Raw genomic sequence first — 16,582 nt, forward strand, 5'->3', positions numbered from 1 at the left:
TGCTCCACCCTCCCTATTCACCGAACCTTGCCCCAAGGGACTTTTTTGTGTGTCCCCAGTGAAAATCCTCAGAGGGAAACATTTTGTTGATGTGGAAGAGGTGAAACAAAAAACAGCAGAGCACCAAAAGGCATCAAAATCAGTGAATTCAAAAACTATTTTGAGCAGTGGAAAAAAAGTTTTGATACATCAGATGGAGAGTAGTTTGAAGGTGACTGAAGTGTAAACATGTAAGAATAATACACAGATTTTTATAAATACTGATTTCTTGGGGGGTCCTCCCTTGTATACTGTCTTAGTTGCACCTCCTGTTAATGTATTTAATCCCTAAAACTATGTGGCAGGTTTCAACCCCTTCTAGTTACTTAACATCAGTTGAATTTACTTATTCTTTCAGTGGAACAAATCATTAGAAGAATTCTTCGTGTGTAAAAATGAGTCAGTTAATATTAATCTCATGTTATTTGTGTGGTATAAATCTATCTTTGACTTGAAGAGAACACTTTTTATCTGTTAGGGTAATAAGATTTATGATGTGTTTACCAATTTATAAGTTAACTTTTGCTGTCACTTGTAAGATTGGTTTTATAGGCTTGTAAATATGGAGAGGTTGTGTACAAACTTAAGCTAGGTCTACATGGCAGTTCAGAACATCTTAGCAGTTCATAATAGCTAATGTTATGTAGGCTCACTATATGTCAGGCACCAAGCACTTTTAGTATATTAGCTTGCTTAATTCTTGTAACAACTTTACTAAATGGGAATTAGTATCCCTAATGATATTTCCTTTAGAGATAAGGAAACTGAAGCAGAGGAATTAGTAACATGTCAAAGGATATTGAATATATTTTGTTAAGCTATCCAAAATAGTCACTTTGATCTGTGGTTGAAGCTACCGACTCCACCTTTTTTGTTAACTAAAATGAGAAGAGTCAATCATATTTCTCCTGCCAAATACATTGTTTTTTCCCCCATGACTTACTCTCCTAATTGCCTAATTGCCTTGTGACAGTTTCCTCTTACATCATTAGTGTTACATTATAAAGTCGACTTACAGAGTCATGTTTAGATTGCCTGTGTTTGGAATTCCTGAACTTTGGAAAACAGAGGTGCATTAAAAAATGGTATGGCTTATTCTCTGTTGAGGATTGATTATGGTGACTGTGGAGGCTGCTCTTCACAGCATGTTTCCATGCAAGAGTTCCTTCAGCTTAGACTGTACCATACAGTGCCTAAAGATTTAGTGAATTATAACTTTATACATACTGTGTAGATATTAAATGACAAAATTGCCCTTGTTTTAAAGATGAAAAAATTGTCAATTTCTTTTTCAGGACATCATAAACTGCATAGGTGGATTAAATGTACTCTTTCCTCTATTGGAACAAATTAGCCATATTAGAGAAGGACAGATTCCTGAAGGAGTGAATGAAGGAACAGTTTCTGAATTGTTAACACCTGTAGAAGGAGATCGGGTGGTATCTACCCCCACAAAGACATCAGGTACTAAGATGAAATTAAAACAATTTGAGAGTTAATTGAAAAATAGATTAAAATATCTTGATACCATTAGGAAGAAACTTAACCATTTGTAGATGAAGTAGCCCATCCCTAATTTACTAATGCAGTTCAGAAAATTTATCTGGTCAAAAACTTAAGATGTTGGTTTTACTCTTATCCTTAGTTTGTGCTCTTAGTGAAAATATGACATTATTAAATTTACGGTAGAGAAAATATTTACATGTGCATATAAGTATACAACATGGAATTGCTGATTTCTCTGATATTTTTGTTCTGCAAGTGACCTTTGGAGGCATATTTCTTACCCAGATTCTTCGTATGTTACAATATTCATTATGATGTAGAAAATGATATAAAAGTGATTAGAGTAATCATAATAATTAATGACATGTTCACAATTCCACAGAGTCAAGACTAGAGAGAAGTTTAGTTGCAACATTTATCTTGATTGTGAAACACTTTATTCAAAGACATCCTATTAACCAGGACAATCTTATTCACTCCCATGGAGTTGCCACTCTTGGTGCCCTACTTCAGAAGGTGAGCTAGTCTAACATAAGAAGTGGCTGATGATTTTAATTAGCAGGTAGTGTTGGGGTTTTTCTTCCTCATAAGTAAGTATTTTTTAAAGAACCACGCTATTACACTATTATAGCTTGTTGTATTGGTGGATATAATTTACTTCATAAGTAGATTTAGGAACTATTGAATCATCTTATGCAAGAATTACTTATCTTGTGTAACAGGACCTTGTTTGTTAGCTTTGTTATTTGGGATATTTGATCAATTTATAACATTAGGAAAATATATTCTAGCATTACTTCAGAAAAATTAATGTTTTAAGTTGTTTACATTTTTCTAATCAAGAGTCTTATATTTAGTAGATGTTCTAAATAAATTGTTTGAAATTATAGCTTAATAACCATTATTTAAATTGAATTTTATGGAACCCTTTTCTGTTTGGATTTTAGGTGCCAAACACCTTGATGGATGTTAATGTATTGATGGCAATTCAATTACTAATTGAACAGGTATCATTAGAGAAAAATACGCAACTCCTGCAACAAATGTATCAGTATTTGCTCTTTGACTTCCGTATTTGGAACCGTGGAGATTTTCCCTTTCGAATTGGTGAGAGCGGGTTGTTAGATATAAATTTATAACTACATAGATGACTTTATTTTAGGTATGTTATTTAAGAGTGAACTTTCTGTTTTAGGTCATATACAGTATCTTTCCACCATTATCAAAGACAGCAGGAGAGTTTTCCGAAAGAAGTATGGTGTACAGTTTCTCCTAGATTCACTTAGGATTTATTATGGGTATGATGTCCTTACTCCTCAGTTTGCTGTTTTCTGCCTGCTACTTGATTGGAATGTCTAGACTGTTTATTTTTCCAGCAGGATAGTGTGGAGGTCAAATGGATGAACAGGGGATCATATACTTAGAGTTTGATCCTATGTCTCATTAATTAACCCTAGACAAGTCACTTAACTTTTTTGTGCTTAGGTTTTCTGTTCTGGAACAAGGAGATAAAACTGAGACACTCCATGGTTGTGTTGATCATTAGATGAAGTGAGTTAATAATGTATAGAGCACTTTGAACGGTGTCTGCCACATAGTGAGTGTTACATAAGTATAAGGTATAAATTTGTATCTTTATCATTGAAACTCCTAACTTCAAAAGGTTTCCTATTTAGAAAAAGCAGCAAAAGATACCATGAATTTTTATTTTAAAATTGTTTTGAGGTAACATTGGTTAATAACATTATATTATAAATTCTAATAATTACATGGAAACATCTTTTTTAATTATGATATTTTATATAACAAGCACACAAATATAAAAATTTTAAATATCAATTCTTGCTCTTTTACTTTCTCTTTCAGAACTGACTGTAAATATAGTGAGCTGTCTCTAGATGATATCCGAACAATGAGGACTTCTTTGTATGGCCTAATTAAATACTTTCTGTGCAAAGGTGGAACTCATGAAGAGATACAAAGTATTATGGGTTACATAGCTGCTATTAATGAAGAAGAACAGGTATTAGGCCAAAGATAATGTAATTTTTTAACATTGAAGTTGCTATATCATCTTCTTTTATACTTAATGCGTGTATAATAAACATATTTGAAGAATAAGATGTTTATAGTGCCACATACAAGATTACTCCGTTAAAGAAATAAATTTTATCTCCCAATGGAAAGTTTAATAAAGTAGATGGCAGTATAATAAAATATTTTAATGAAGTAGAAAGGATGTGGAAATAGTTCCTTTATCTGGCAATTCTGAGCCTATTTTCATAGGTCACATAATGTATATTGACGTATCGTCAGAGTTACTGGGCAAATTTCTTGTAAGGACCGCATGCTAACCAATTGCGCCACTGGAGTTCCTGCAGATTTCTAACATGAATTTGAACATAACATGGGTTTCTAAAGGTTTTGCATAAAATAAATTGTAAATGTATTTGTATTTTTAAGTAGTTTTATATACATTATTAACAGCTCAGAACTAGTCTGTAACACAGTGGTTCTCAGTGTATAGTTTCTGACCAGCCTTACCTGGGAACTCTTTAGAAGTGAAAATACTATGCTGAATCAACCCCTCCAGATGATTGCGGTACATGGTAGAATTTGAGAAACACTGGTATAGAATACAGACTAGGAATTACTCTTCCCACTTGTACATTTGGAAATACATGTTCAGAAATACTAGGTGACAACTTAAAAAGTCACACAGCTGATAAACCTGGGACTAGAAAAACTGAGTATATTTACTGCTGTTTCTGTGCTCTTTTTGTGTATCACTCTTAACACCAAATTTGAGCAGCCTTAATTTACATTGACTCAAATACTTTTCCCTGTATCATGAAATATTTATTGTTTACTCCATAATTACATGACTTTATAATTTGTATTACATAGATAACTTTGGCAATTTCCATGTAATGTTGGACTACATCAAAAGCTTCTCATTGTTTAGAATAATGAGTAGCCATTTTATTTTATGATAGCTCTATTGTCACCTGCAATGAATCGTTGTCAATGATATTTTCTTGGTCACTTTAAAGAATTATTGAAAATGTAACTATATATATCTATCTATATATCTATCTATAGCTATTTATATTAGCCATTGTAGGTTTATAATGATGAATCAATTACCATTTTTACTTTTAGCCTAATGGAGACAGGGGTGAATAAGAGAGGTTTATAAATAATTATGTAACAAAGAAGAGTATGATAACGTCTATAAAAGAGATACAAAGTCCTATGAGGTTTTCATAGGACAGTATTACATATTGAGAGGAGACCAGGAAAGAGATGGCTTTTCATATGGACAAAGCAGCATAGGTGTGGTTCAACAGGTACATATGGTAGTGTGAAGATACGCAAAAGGAAACGGAATAAACCAAAAGCGTGCTGGAGTGAAAGGTGAGGTTCAGAAGACATCAGATAGTTCAGTTAAGCTAGAATATTAGGGTATGTAGGATTTAGTTAAATAACTGTTTGTGATTTATGATTTTATTTGGCTTCTATATATGAGTGTAGTTATTTGTTTTGTGTTATTTAATCTTAAAAGCTCTTTGGAATTTTGGATATACTCTTTAGTCTCCTGCGTACCAGCCCAACTAGAGGTCAGCTTTTCTTACTGCTCTTTGAACCAGGAAATGCTGACATACTTTATGCCTTGCTCTTAAATCAGAAGTACTCCGACAGACTAAGAGAAATCATTTTTAAGGTAAAAACATTTTTTAAATGTCTTTATATTTTGGGGCAGTTACGGTGGATGAATTTACTTGGAGTATATACATTCTATGAATGTAAATTCTTTTTTCATATCTACTTCTAATTTTAAGTTGTCACATTTGTTTTAATATATATTTTTCATGTTTTTGTTAGCATATTTAAAAGCTAATTATATTGTAATCTTATCAGTTATTCCAGTGGAAAATGTACTTTGTCATACTATCCTCAATGTAAAACCTCTCATCTCCATTTTGACCTATTGTGAGTCTACATAGGAGATCGTAACTAACCTTATGTAGCACTCATTGTTTGTCAGGAACTTGAAATAACTTTATTAAGTGGATATTAATTCATCCCCATTTTACAGATGAGGAAACTGAGGCAGAAGAGTTTGTAACTTAAAGGATATGAAACACATTTTATTTATTAAAAAAATTTTTTAATTGCTTTATTGGGAGATAGCTAGAGGAAAATAGAGATGGAAGAAGCTAGAGATAGAGCGAGGAAAATAGAAACATTGATTTATTGTTCCATGTATGTATGCATTCATTGGCTGATTTTTGTACATGCCCTAATGGGAGATGGAATCTGCAACCTTGGTATATTGGGCTGACGTTCCAACCAATTGAGCTACCCAGCCAGGTCTAGAACATATTTTAAACTATCCAGACTATGCCAAACTCTGAACCTTGGCTGAAGCCACCTGCTCCACCTTTTTTGTTAACTGAAAGCAGTGGAGTCAGTCATATTTTCGCTACTGAATACGTTTTTTTTTTTTTTAATGATTCTCCTGTTCATTATGCTTAATTGCCTTATAACAATTGTTTCCTCTTACATCATTAGTGTTACAATATAAAGTCTTCTTATGGGGTCATATTTGGATTGCCTGTGTTTGAAATCCCTAAACTTTCGAAAACAAAGGTGAACTAAAACTGGTCTGACAGTTTCTTGTGATTGGTTATGGTGACCCATTAGGCTACTCTTTGAAGCCTCTGCCCATACAAGTGTTCCTTTATGGAGATTCAATGTTATTTCTTCAAAAATGGCCTTGGAGGGATTGTTCCTGATACCATTTTCAAGAATACCCTTTCCACATAGGATTTCAGTATCTCACTTTGAAAAATATTTCTGTCACTCCAAGAAGTATGGGACTAATTTATTTGCCCATTTTAGCATATGGGTGGGTTGCTTCATAAATGTTTGTTATTAAAAATTATTTTGATAACTGTTACATAAATGGATTACTACATTGATTTAGAAGTATCTTTGTTCTTTTACAGAACACACCTTTGTTCCTCTTACAAGCTACAGGGTTTATTTCCATCTATGCCTTAGCCATTAAAAGATAGTTTAAATTAATTCCTTTCATCTGCCAAGAAATACATGTAAACTAGAATTTTTAAAAAAGATTTTATCTTCAGAGAAAGAGGAAGTAGGGAGAAAGAGAAGGACAGAAACATCGATGTATGAGGGAAACATCAATCAGTTGCCTCCCATACAGGTCCAAACCTGCACCCCAGGCATGTGCCCCGACCGGGAATAAACTGGTGAACTTTCACTTTGCAGGATGATGCCCACCCAACGGAGCCACTCCGATCTGTGTATAAACTAAATTTTTAACATACTAATTATTCTAATACAGATGTGTTTTAGTCCAATTTATTTTTAAAATCATTTTTGAATGATAGTATGATATGGAGCTCTCTTCCCTATTAGTGCTGGTTCTTCCTCTTTTATATCTCAGGAATAAAATAATGCTTCAAAAAGCCTATTAAATCAATATTTTAATTCAGTATTAACCTAAGTGACAAACTGTTCTTAGTTCTCTATTGAGACGACTATATTGTCGTGACCAGGTTATGGAGCAAATGTTGAAATGCACAAATGTTTATGAACGAAGTAAACAACGTATTCGACTCAGAGAAGTTGGCTACTCAGGATTGGGACTCCTTCTAAATGAAGCACCTGTTAATACATCTCTCATTAAAAACCTCACCAATCAGATTATAAATACAGGTATGATTAAGGCTGATGATATTGATGACTTTTAAGAAATGTTCTTCGTAGTAACGTACTTCTCTGTGACGGTTCTCAGTTATTTTTTTTCCTGAAGTTCTTTTTCCCTCCTTCCTCAGGTTGCTTTTTAAATAATCTGTTATTTGATAAACGAGGCTTTCCTTGGGTGCTGTTTCTTATTTACCTTTTTTTTTCTTCCTAGGACATAACATAGGGCCTTACTTGGTAGGTCTTTGATTAATGCTTATTGACTGAGGGATTAGTAAATAGATAATTGAATGTCTACTTTAAGAAAAGGGCACTAGAGAAAATACGTACTAAATACTTTATCTTTTTTTTTTATGGAGCCTAAATTCTTAAAGGTAAAATAAAAACTAATTTCAGATTTTTTTATAAACCTTTTTTTAGTACATACTAAAAACTGTAAAATTTATATCATGTTAGGAGTTCAAAAGGTAACATAAGATCTTTGTTTTGCGTGGTTTACCATCTTGTTGATAAGACAGAGCATGTACTTAAAAAGATAAAGTATAAGAACTAAGTAGTACGGATAGTATGTTTATGTAATCAAAAGGAAAGAATAATTATTTATAGTTTACTCAGAAGATGTTAAGCATTCTAATTCTATTGTTTGATAAAATTTAAATATGTCTCTAATTTCTATTTAAAAAATACAGTTGTTTCAGCATTTATATAAATATTACCAACAATTCTTTCTTTGAGAAAAAAACTTGAGAAAGAAGAAGAAAACTGGAGGCATCAAACTTACTGATTTTAAACTATAATACAAAGCCATAAAAATCAAAACAGTGTGCCATAAGTATAAACACAGACACATAGACCAATGGAATAGAATCAAGAATCCAGAAATAAACCTATGCATATACGAGTAACTAATATTTGACAAGGGATCTAATAATAGACAGTGGGGAAAAGATAGTCTTATCAATAAATGATGTCCAGAAAAGTGATTATCCACATACAGGAGAATGACAATGGACCCCTCCCTACCTTCTACCACTCACAAAAATTAACCCAAGTGGATTAAAGGTTTAAATGTAAGACCTAAGCTATAAAATTACTAGAAAAAATATAGGGGAAATCTCCTTGAGATAGGTCATGACAGTGATATTTTGGATATGATACCAAAAGCACCAGCAAAAAAAGTCAAAAGAAGTGGGACTATAGTACACAAGAGCTTCTACACAGCAAAAGAAACCATCAACAAAATAAAAAGGCAAACTACAGAGGGAGAAAAACTATTTGCAAGTGAAAATCTGATAAAGGGTTAATATTAAAAATATATAAGGAAATCAAACAACAACAAAAAAATCCAATTAAAAAATGAACAAAGAACCTGAACAGATATTTTTCCGAAGATGACATACAAATGGCTAACAGGTACATGAAAAGATGCTGAACATCCTTAATTATCAGTGAAATGCAAGTTAAGGCCAGGAGATAGCACTTCACACTTTTTAAGATGACAGTTATCAAAAAGATGAGAGATAAGTCCTGGTGAAGATGTGGAGGAAAGGGAACCCCTGTGCACTGTTGGTGCTGATATACATTGGTGCAGCCACTGTGGTAAATGGTATGGAGATTCTTCAAAAAATTAAAAATGGAACTACCATATAATTCAGCAATCCCACTTCTGGGTATATATCCAAAAGAAATGAAATTACTGTCTTTAAGAGATCCACACACCCATGTTCATCGCACCATTATTCACGATAGCCAAGACGTGGAAACAACCTAAGTGTCCATTGACAAATGAATGGGTAAAGAAGACATGGTCTGTATAAATATATACAATGGAATATTAGCCATATAAGGGAAGGAAATCTTGCCATTTGTGACAACATGGAAAAGTTTTGAAAGCATTCTGCTAAGTGAAATAAGTCAGAGGACAAATACTATATGATCTCACTTATGTGTGAGATCCAAAAAAAATCAGTTCATAGAAACAGTAGATTGGTGGTTATTAGGGCTGAAGGAGTGGACAAAATGGGTAAAATTGGCCAAAAGGTACAAACTTTCAGGTATAGATGAGTAAGTTCTGAGTACCTATTATACAGCATGGTAACTATGTTAACATTATTGTATTGTGTAATTGAGAGATACTAAGAGAGCAGATCTTAAATGTTTTCACTACAAAAAGTAATGTTAACTATGTGAGTTGATGGAGGTGTTAACTAACCTTATTGTGGTAATCATTTCACAATATATTCAAATCATCATGTTATATTACTTCAACTTATACAATGTTTTATATCAATTATAATTTAATAAAGCTGGAAAAGAAGGGCATCTATTGACAGCAAAAAAAAAAGTAAAAAAAAAATGAAGCAATTATTTCAGCATTTATATAACTATTGCCTACAGTTCCTTCTTTGGTTATCTCTGGAATTTAAATTTTTTTTTTCCCCACCACAGATACTGCAGTTAATTTCAAAGATCTGTTATCTGTGGTATATATATCTCACAGAACATATATAAATGTCCGGGTGGTCATCTGCAGAAAGGTTAGTAAACTTTTAAGATACACTTTAAAAATAGCAGTGTCATTATACTCTGAATGTCTTTTAGATTGAGTATTTGTACCAGACATGTTTTAATATTTATTTTATAGATGACATAATTTTATAGTTTCATTTTTTGAGATTAATTTTCATGTACTCAAAGTCAGCATTTAAATTTGTTTTTGTTACTACTACCTAGATGGGCTTCTGGAAATACATACACCCTTTCTATAGTCAAAAATCTATTACCAGAGAATAGTTTCTTTATTAAGAACTTCCAATGATTATGACTGTTTATAATTCATTTACTGTATTTTTGAGTTTCTGAATCTTTCGAACTTCATGGGAAGAATTTTCTATAATTTGTTTATGACTATTCTAACAATGATTTGTCTTCAGTGCACTCATTTAACCTTGAACTAAGTCAGCAATTAGTTTTCTTCTATGATTCTTTCTGATTATGACCTTCTCTCTATTCCACTGGGACCACTGACCTGTCTAGTATTTAATTTGCTTCTTTGCTTTTTTCCTAAAAAAATTTTACTTCCTGATTATGTCACTATTTTTCCATCAGTAAATGTGGATATATATTTTTCTCTTTAATGGCTGCATAGTTTTTTATCTTTGGGCTATTTTAGAAAGTATTAGCTAGTTTCTTATTGATGGATGTTTAGGTTGTTTTTCCTCTTTTTCATGTTAATAAACTTCTATTAAGTATATTTTTTGCATATCTTTTTACCTCTTTGTGTTAATATATCTGTGAGACATACTCCCTTAAATGGAATTCCTGTGTCAAAGTGTATTTACAATTTACATTTTGATGGATTTTGCCATATTGTCCTTGAAGCCGGTCATGCAAATTGATCCTTTCCTTTCAGTATGCAGTTAGGAATAGCTATCAACGCAGCCTAGTGTTTATCCAAGAAAAGCTTAATCTGGAAGAAAAAAGAATTGGTATACTGCACCTATAGAATAATGGTAGCTCACTGATTGATAGCATTAAGAAAGAAACTTAACATGTCATTGTGCCTCATTACTTTCTATATCAGCATCAGTGTACATTAGAACTGTGAATATCGAAGTCCCTATCTGATGTGGACACCATCCCGCAGTGTCCACGGTGTTGTGGCTGAGATGAGACAAATTCACATGGACTACCAAGTCCTGTGGAGGAAAAGGGACAGCACGACCACTCTCTCAAGGGGAGAGCTCCTCAGAGCACCTCGGCCACTCCCTCAAGAGGAGAGTGCCACGACCCTTGCCTTGACAGGCTTTCATTGGGTTTAATTTGCATAGGAATACAGGGCATATACCTAAAGCTCATCAATCACTGTCAGGCAGAAATGATCAAATAATAGATAACATTAAAAGAACTGTGAGGGCTTATTTAGAGTCAGGGTCAGATAGCGAAAGGGCCATAAAACTTTGGGGAAACATACTCATTTCATGCTTGGACTCTTATCATTTAAACTGAGGGTATTAGCAAAGTACTTTCATAGGATTTTATGCATTCTTTCTTAGGCCTGATCACCCTGGGGAACCTGCCCTTTCCAGCACACGGCTGCACTGCCCTCCGGCATTGTTTCAAGCTTAAGTCAGGGAGGGGAAGTAAGGCAGCCAAGAGATTAGGAGACTTCTTGCAGACAGAATGAGGACTCAGGCTATGTCAAAGCCGAGGGGCAAGGGTCCATCACCCCTTTTTTCTATAGCCCCCTAAGTCCTTCCCTGAGGGCCCCTTTGCAACCATGCCTGTCTTAGGTTGTCCCTCCCTTGAGGAATCTTACCCGTCATCATGGGACTGGGTTGCAGGCCAGGTCCCCAGTTGGAGGAATCTCCCTCTCTTTCTCCTTCCCTTCCTTTCTCTAAAAATAAATTAATTAATTAAAAAACCAAATTAAAAAATGAAGTCAGTTGGATATTGGAGGTCATACACATTGCTATGACAGTGTCTAATTTTAATTTCTCGTTCTAGTTAAATAGTTTCCATTTTATTGGAATTAGTTTTTTTGGAATTAAAGTTTCATTTTTTTTTTATACAATATAGAGTGAATGAAAAAAATGTTTTTGCAAAAACAACCATTAATTTTGCCAGGAAAAACATGAGATGGGAAAACATTATTCTCGGGGCACTTAGCACTTAAGTTCTATCAAAGCGTCTTATGTGTCTTTTCTACTCTCCTAACCCTAGTACCAGACCTGTGCCTGCCACATAGTAGGTGTTCAGTGTTAGCTAAACAAATGAGATGGGCTCATGGGAAGTTTTTAGTTAAGAGGATATAACTTTATTATGTTTTAAATATACCTTCATTCATTTATAGTTTCTCTCTGACCAAATTAAATTAATAACATGAGGGTGTTGACATGTGGAGGGCTGTTAATCTTTTTTCTTTTATCTCCCAGCAAATTTTTTAGTACATCCCCATTCCATAATGAAATAAGTGGATCAGTTACAAGCATAATGTCTACCCTCCAAATAGTTTCTAATCCAGTTATAAACATAATCTTTTGAAAGTATACCTTCTGAAAGTTTCTCATTAAGTCACTTCATCATTAAAATAACTGAAAAATTGTCTTTGATGTAAAGTACTGTGTATGTTTTGACAAACTTTGTGTTCTTAATTTCTTTACAGATTCTACAGATTCTACAGTCCCAGCCAGATGCAGCACATCAAATATCTCAACAAGTGGGTTGGCAAGACACTTTAGTTAGGCTTTTTTTTAAAGCAAATTTTGAAAATGGAAATACTCTTCATAAGCACAATAGGACTATTTTAATGAAAGACAATGATAAAAATATATCAGCTGAAGATATTAAGAGGAACTTTGATGAAAAGACAGATGATGAAAAAATCAACTCTTTTGCCTCAGCTGATGTGCCTTCAGATCCCTGGAGTTTGGAGGATAGACACTCTCTAGATTCAAACACACCATTTTTTCAAGAAGATAGCTCTGTGGGAGAATTGTCTTTCAAATCAGAGAATCAGGAAGAATTCTGGCATAATAACCCTTCACGTTTAAGTTTAGATCTCAGTGGAATTGATTCATGTGAACTGAGCGATAGTGGAAGTCAAATGCCAGACAGCTTGCCTAGCACACCATCCCCAATAGAGTCTACTAAATCATTTTCTGTGCAATCTGACAAAGAAAGCAGCATCACAAATGACATGGGCTTTAGTGATGACTTCTCTTTACTTGAAAGCCAGGAGGTAAAGTACCTTATTTATCCAAATGCTGATTTTATTTATAGATGGCTGTTGTATACTTCTAATTCTTAGAAATGTGTAATTGTAACGATTTCATTTTATATTCATTTCTAAGTCTCAAGATTTGAGATATCAGAAGCCTATGTCATTAAATTATGCATGTCTTGACAAGAAAGCCAGTGTATTATTCATCCTTGTATCTCTCTAGGACTTACTAGTGAAGTTCCAGGTTCACTTAGACACTTTAATAATAATATGTTGAAGGACTATAGTCAGCGTATGTGATCTTACGTGCTTCAATTATCATCCCTTCCCTCCAGTAATTTAATATTACTTTGTATTTTTATAGAGTTGTGAGGAGGAGCTTCTTCATTTACTGACAAATATTTTGAACTATGTAATGTGTAAAGGACTAGAAAAGTCTGATGAAGATACTTGGATTGAACGGGGACAAGTGTTTGCGGCACTAACTAAATCAGGAATATCCAGTGAGCTACTTCGACCATCAGATGAAATAAAACGAATGTAAGTATTTGGTTGGTGACTTCCCCTCTCTCCTTGGAGTGTGCAGAAGCATAAAATATTTTATTGAACATTTATCTAGTATTCAGTGGATGTAGAGAAAAGGGGAAACTTTGTTTTCAGCTCCTTTTCTATCACCATTCTCTTGGGATCTAGAGAGAAGTCCAAAAACTAGCTTTAATGTGAAGAGACTTAAATCTTAAATTAATTTGGGTTTTAAGTCATTATACATTCCTTGTTGCTTAAATTGTTTTCTGCAATATCTGAGTGTTTGGTGCTTGTGTTCTATGGTCTTGTCCAAATTTGAGTGTTTCCATGTTAAGGGAAGGTAGTAGTGTTTTCATGAAAATTACTTCTCTAAAGCATTGAGTTCCCTGCTTATGATAGAACACTAACAGTAGCACACTAGGGGAGAATTACTTCTTTATTTTCCACAGAGCTTGACCCACAATAAGACATAATAAGGCTTTCTTTTCTAACTTTTTTGATTTCAGCTTTAAAGAAACTTCTGAGTATTTCATGGAGACTTGAATGTGAATTATTTTCATGGCTTTTTAATAGTCAAGTGAACAGGTCACTTTTACTTTGCAGTGTAGTGTTAGGTGTATTAAAAATAGATATTCCAAAGATTAAAAAGTTGCTTCATTTTTATTAAATTCTTCCCAGATGTTTTATGATGCCTGCCAGAACTAGTGTACCTCTGGAGATTCAGTCTTATTAAATAATAACTGGGTTTTTTAATATCCTACTATTTTTCTAAGTTTAAAAAGGTTTTAAGAGAACTTTATTTTATACTTAGTTTGCTGCAGAAGATGTTAGAATGGGCAGTCGCAGAAAATAGAGAAGCAAAAACTAATCCAGTAACTGCTGAAAATGCCTTCCGACTCATGCTGATCATACAGGACTTTCTGCAGTCAGAGGGACTAGCTAATTCAAACACATGGACCGAGAAGGTGCAGTAATATGTCTTTGAAATTATTTCTTTGATAATTAAAGACTTATTTAAACAAACAAATTTGCCCTGGCTTGGTGTGGTTCAGTGGGTTGAGTGTTGGCCTGCGAAGCAAAGGGTCGCCAGTTTGATTCCCAGTCAGGGTACATGCCTGGGTTGTGGGTGAGGTCCTCAGTAGGGGGCATGCGAGAGGCAACCACACATTGATGTTTCTCTCCCGCTCTTTCTCCCTTCCCATCCAAAAATAAATAAAATCTTAAAAAATAACCAAATTTTGTATCCCCCCTTTTCAGAGTATTAATATTTCATCAGATGCAATAAACCATGGATAAGATGTGATAGTCACAGATTTTATTAGCTTGTTACTAAGATAAGTCTTTTGGCTTTTACTGACTGTACATTGAACTAGGTTTGGAATGTTTATACTTGGTAGTAGTGTTGGGGGAAAATCGTCATCAGTAGATTAAAGAACTGAATGTTTTTCTTTTCAAATTTTTTCCTTGCAATAGCTTTTAGAGGATATGATGCTGCTCTTCGACTCTCTATCAGTTTGGTATTCTGAAAGTCCAGTATGGGTAAAACTGTCTCAAATTCAAATCCAGTTGCTTCTAGGATTTATTGGAAAGGGTAATTTACAGGTTTGTCAATTTTTTTTCATTGTCTTCTATGTTTGCAAGCAATATAGGAATTATTTGTGTGATAACTAAATGATAATATGTTTTTAGTATTTTAACTTTTTGTTAGTTCCAGTAATATTTATGACTTCATTTTAGGTTCAGTTCTGTGAGATTATAAAGAAGCTTGACAGTCAGCTAATTATTTCTTCTTGTTTTTTATTACTCAGTATAATTTAAAAATTTCCTTTAAAGTGTTTATACATAGCTTATAGTAGAAGGCATTGCTCATATTTATATTTAGTGCAGCTAGGAGCTATCCTGCTTACAAAGACTATACATGTGCAGTTTAAGGCTTACACTTCAGGAAAACTAGTTTTTAAGTAGTTCATTTCCAAATCATATCCTATTAGTTTACTACTCCAGTAATACAGTTGTACATTCTATTTAATATTTTTTCATTCATCAAACACCTACTGAATATCTACTAAGTATTAGCATTGTGCAGTGTGTCCAAAATAAAGAAACAAAATATGGACCCAAGGAATATTTATTATTTGTATTTTAAATTAAAATTTTAAAAGGTTGGTAAAGGTCCATATGAATGTTAGTTTGTCATCTTTGTATTTACATTGGATGCTTGTGATAACCTGGGTTGGATTAGTCATGACATGTATCCCATAACTTTTTTCCTGACCCTTTTTCTTTCCTTTTGATATTAGGATTTTAAGTACTTGAAGTTAAGGAGGTCTGGGTAAAGATGGTTTTTGATATACATAAACTTGGTATAGTATTGATAAGAACATGAGATTAAAAATGTAAAGGTTGCTCTATTTTAAAAAGGCCAGATTTTTCAATAGATATATTTTTCTAATCGTAAAAGTAACACAAGCTCTTGTGGAAAATACACAAAAGATAAAGAAGAAAAAATATATAACTTATCCTCTCATGGCCTAAAAGAAAATAACTATTTTAGTATTTTTTCTATGGATGTATTTTTTCAGATGATTGAAATATCAATATTTTGATAAATTTGTATTTTTTCTTAAAATTATATCAAACTCATGTCCCCACACTACTAACTTTTTAAAGATAGTTTTTTTCATAGTCATAAGAGCAGCACATATTCATTGTAAAAACATGGAAATTGCAAAAACGCTAAACCAGAAAAAGGAACTTTGTGATGTATGCATGGTGGAAGTTTGAATGGTACATACAGCCTTTTAAATGCACTTTGAAAATATATGAAGTAGGAACTGTAAAAAATTATTACACTCTTAATTTAGGAATTCTGCTCTGAAACTATACCCTAAGATAGTAGTCTGAAATATCAACAGTCTTTGTACACATAGATAGTCATTGTAGTAGTATTTTTTCCTCTACCTAGAAGTAGAATGAAAATAGCTTTTTTGACTTTTCAGTAATATTAACCTGATGACTGTTAAAGCAGTTGCACCCAGCATGCTGTGTGGTTAT

General features: G+C 33.3%; 1 protein-coding gene across 8 annotated transcripts in view; it reads left to right on the forward strand.

The window, feature by feature from the left end:
• NBEAL1 (neurobeachin like 1) overlaps positions 1-16,582 on the forward strand; it is a 159,208-nt gene that overhangs the window by 77,303 nt on the left and 65,323 nt on the right. For 7 of the 8 annotated variants that reach the window (XM_045197990.3, XM_071220689.1, XM_024563678.3 and 4 more), the window contains 12 exons: positions 1,335-1,503; positions 1,928-2,061; positions 2,493-2,652; positions 2,741-2,843; positions 3,412-3,568; positions 5,111-5,269; positions 7,134-7,293; positions 9,730-9,818; positions 12,446-13,021; positions 13,368-13,543; positions 14,340-14,493; positions 15,002-15,130. In XM_045197990.3, coding sequence (XP_045053925.2) covers positions 1,335-1,503; positions 1,928-2,061; positions 2,493-2,652; positions 2,741-2,843; positions 3,412-3,568; positions 5,111-5,269; positions 7,134-7,293; positions 9,730-9,818; positions 12,446-13,021; positions 13,368-13,543; positions 14,340-14,493; positions 15,002-15,130 — 2,166 coding nt within the window. The remainder of the gene's footprint in view (positions 1-1,334; positions 1,504-1,927; positions 2,062-2,492; positions 2,653-2,740; positions 2,844-3,411; positions 3,569-5,110; positions 5,270-7,133; positions 7,294-9,729; positions 9,819-12,445; positions 13,022-13,367; positions 13,544-14,339; positions 14,494-15,001; positions 15,131-16,582) is intronic. The other variant, XM_045197991.2, reaches the window with a different exon arrangement.

This window comes from Desmodus rotundus, chromosome 2, assembly GCF_022682495.2.
Source record: "Desmodus rotundus isolate HL8 chromosome 2, HLdesRot8A.1, whole genome shotgun sequence".
Lineage (NCBI taxonomy): Eukaryota > Metazoa > Chordata > Mammalia > Chiroptera > Phyllostomidae > Desmodus > Desmodus rotundus.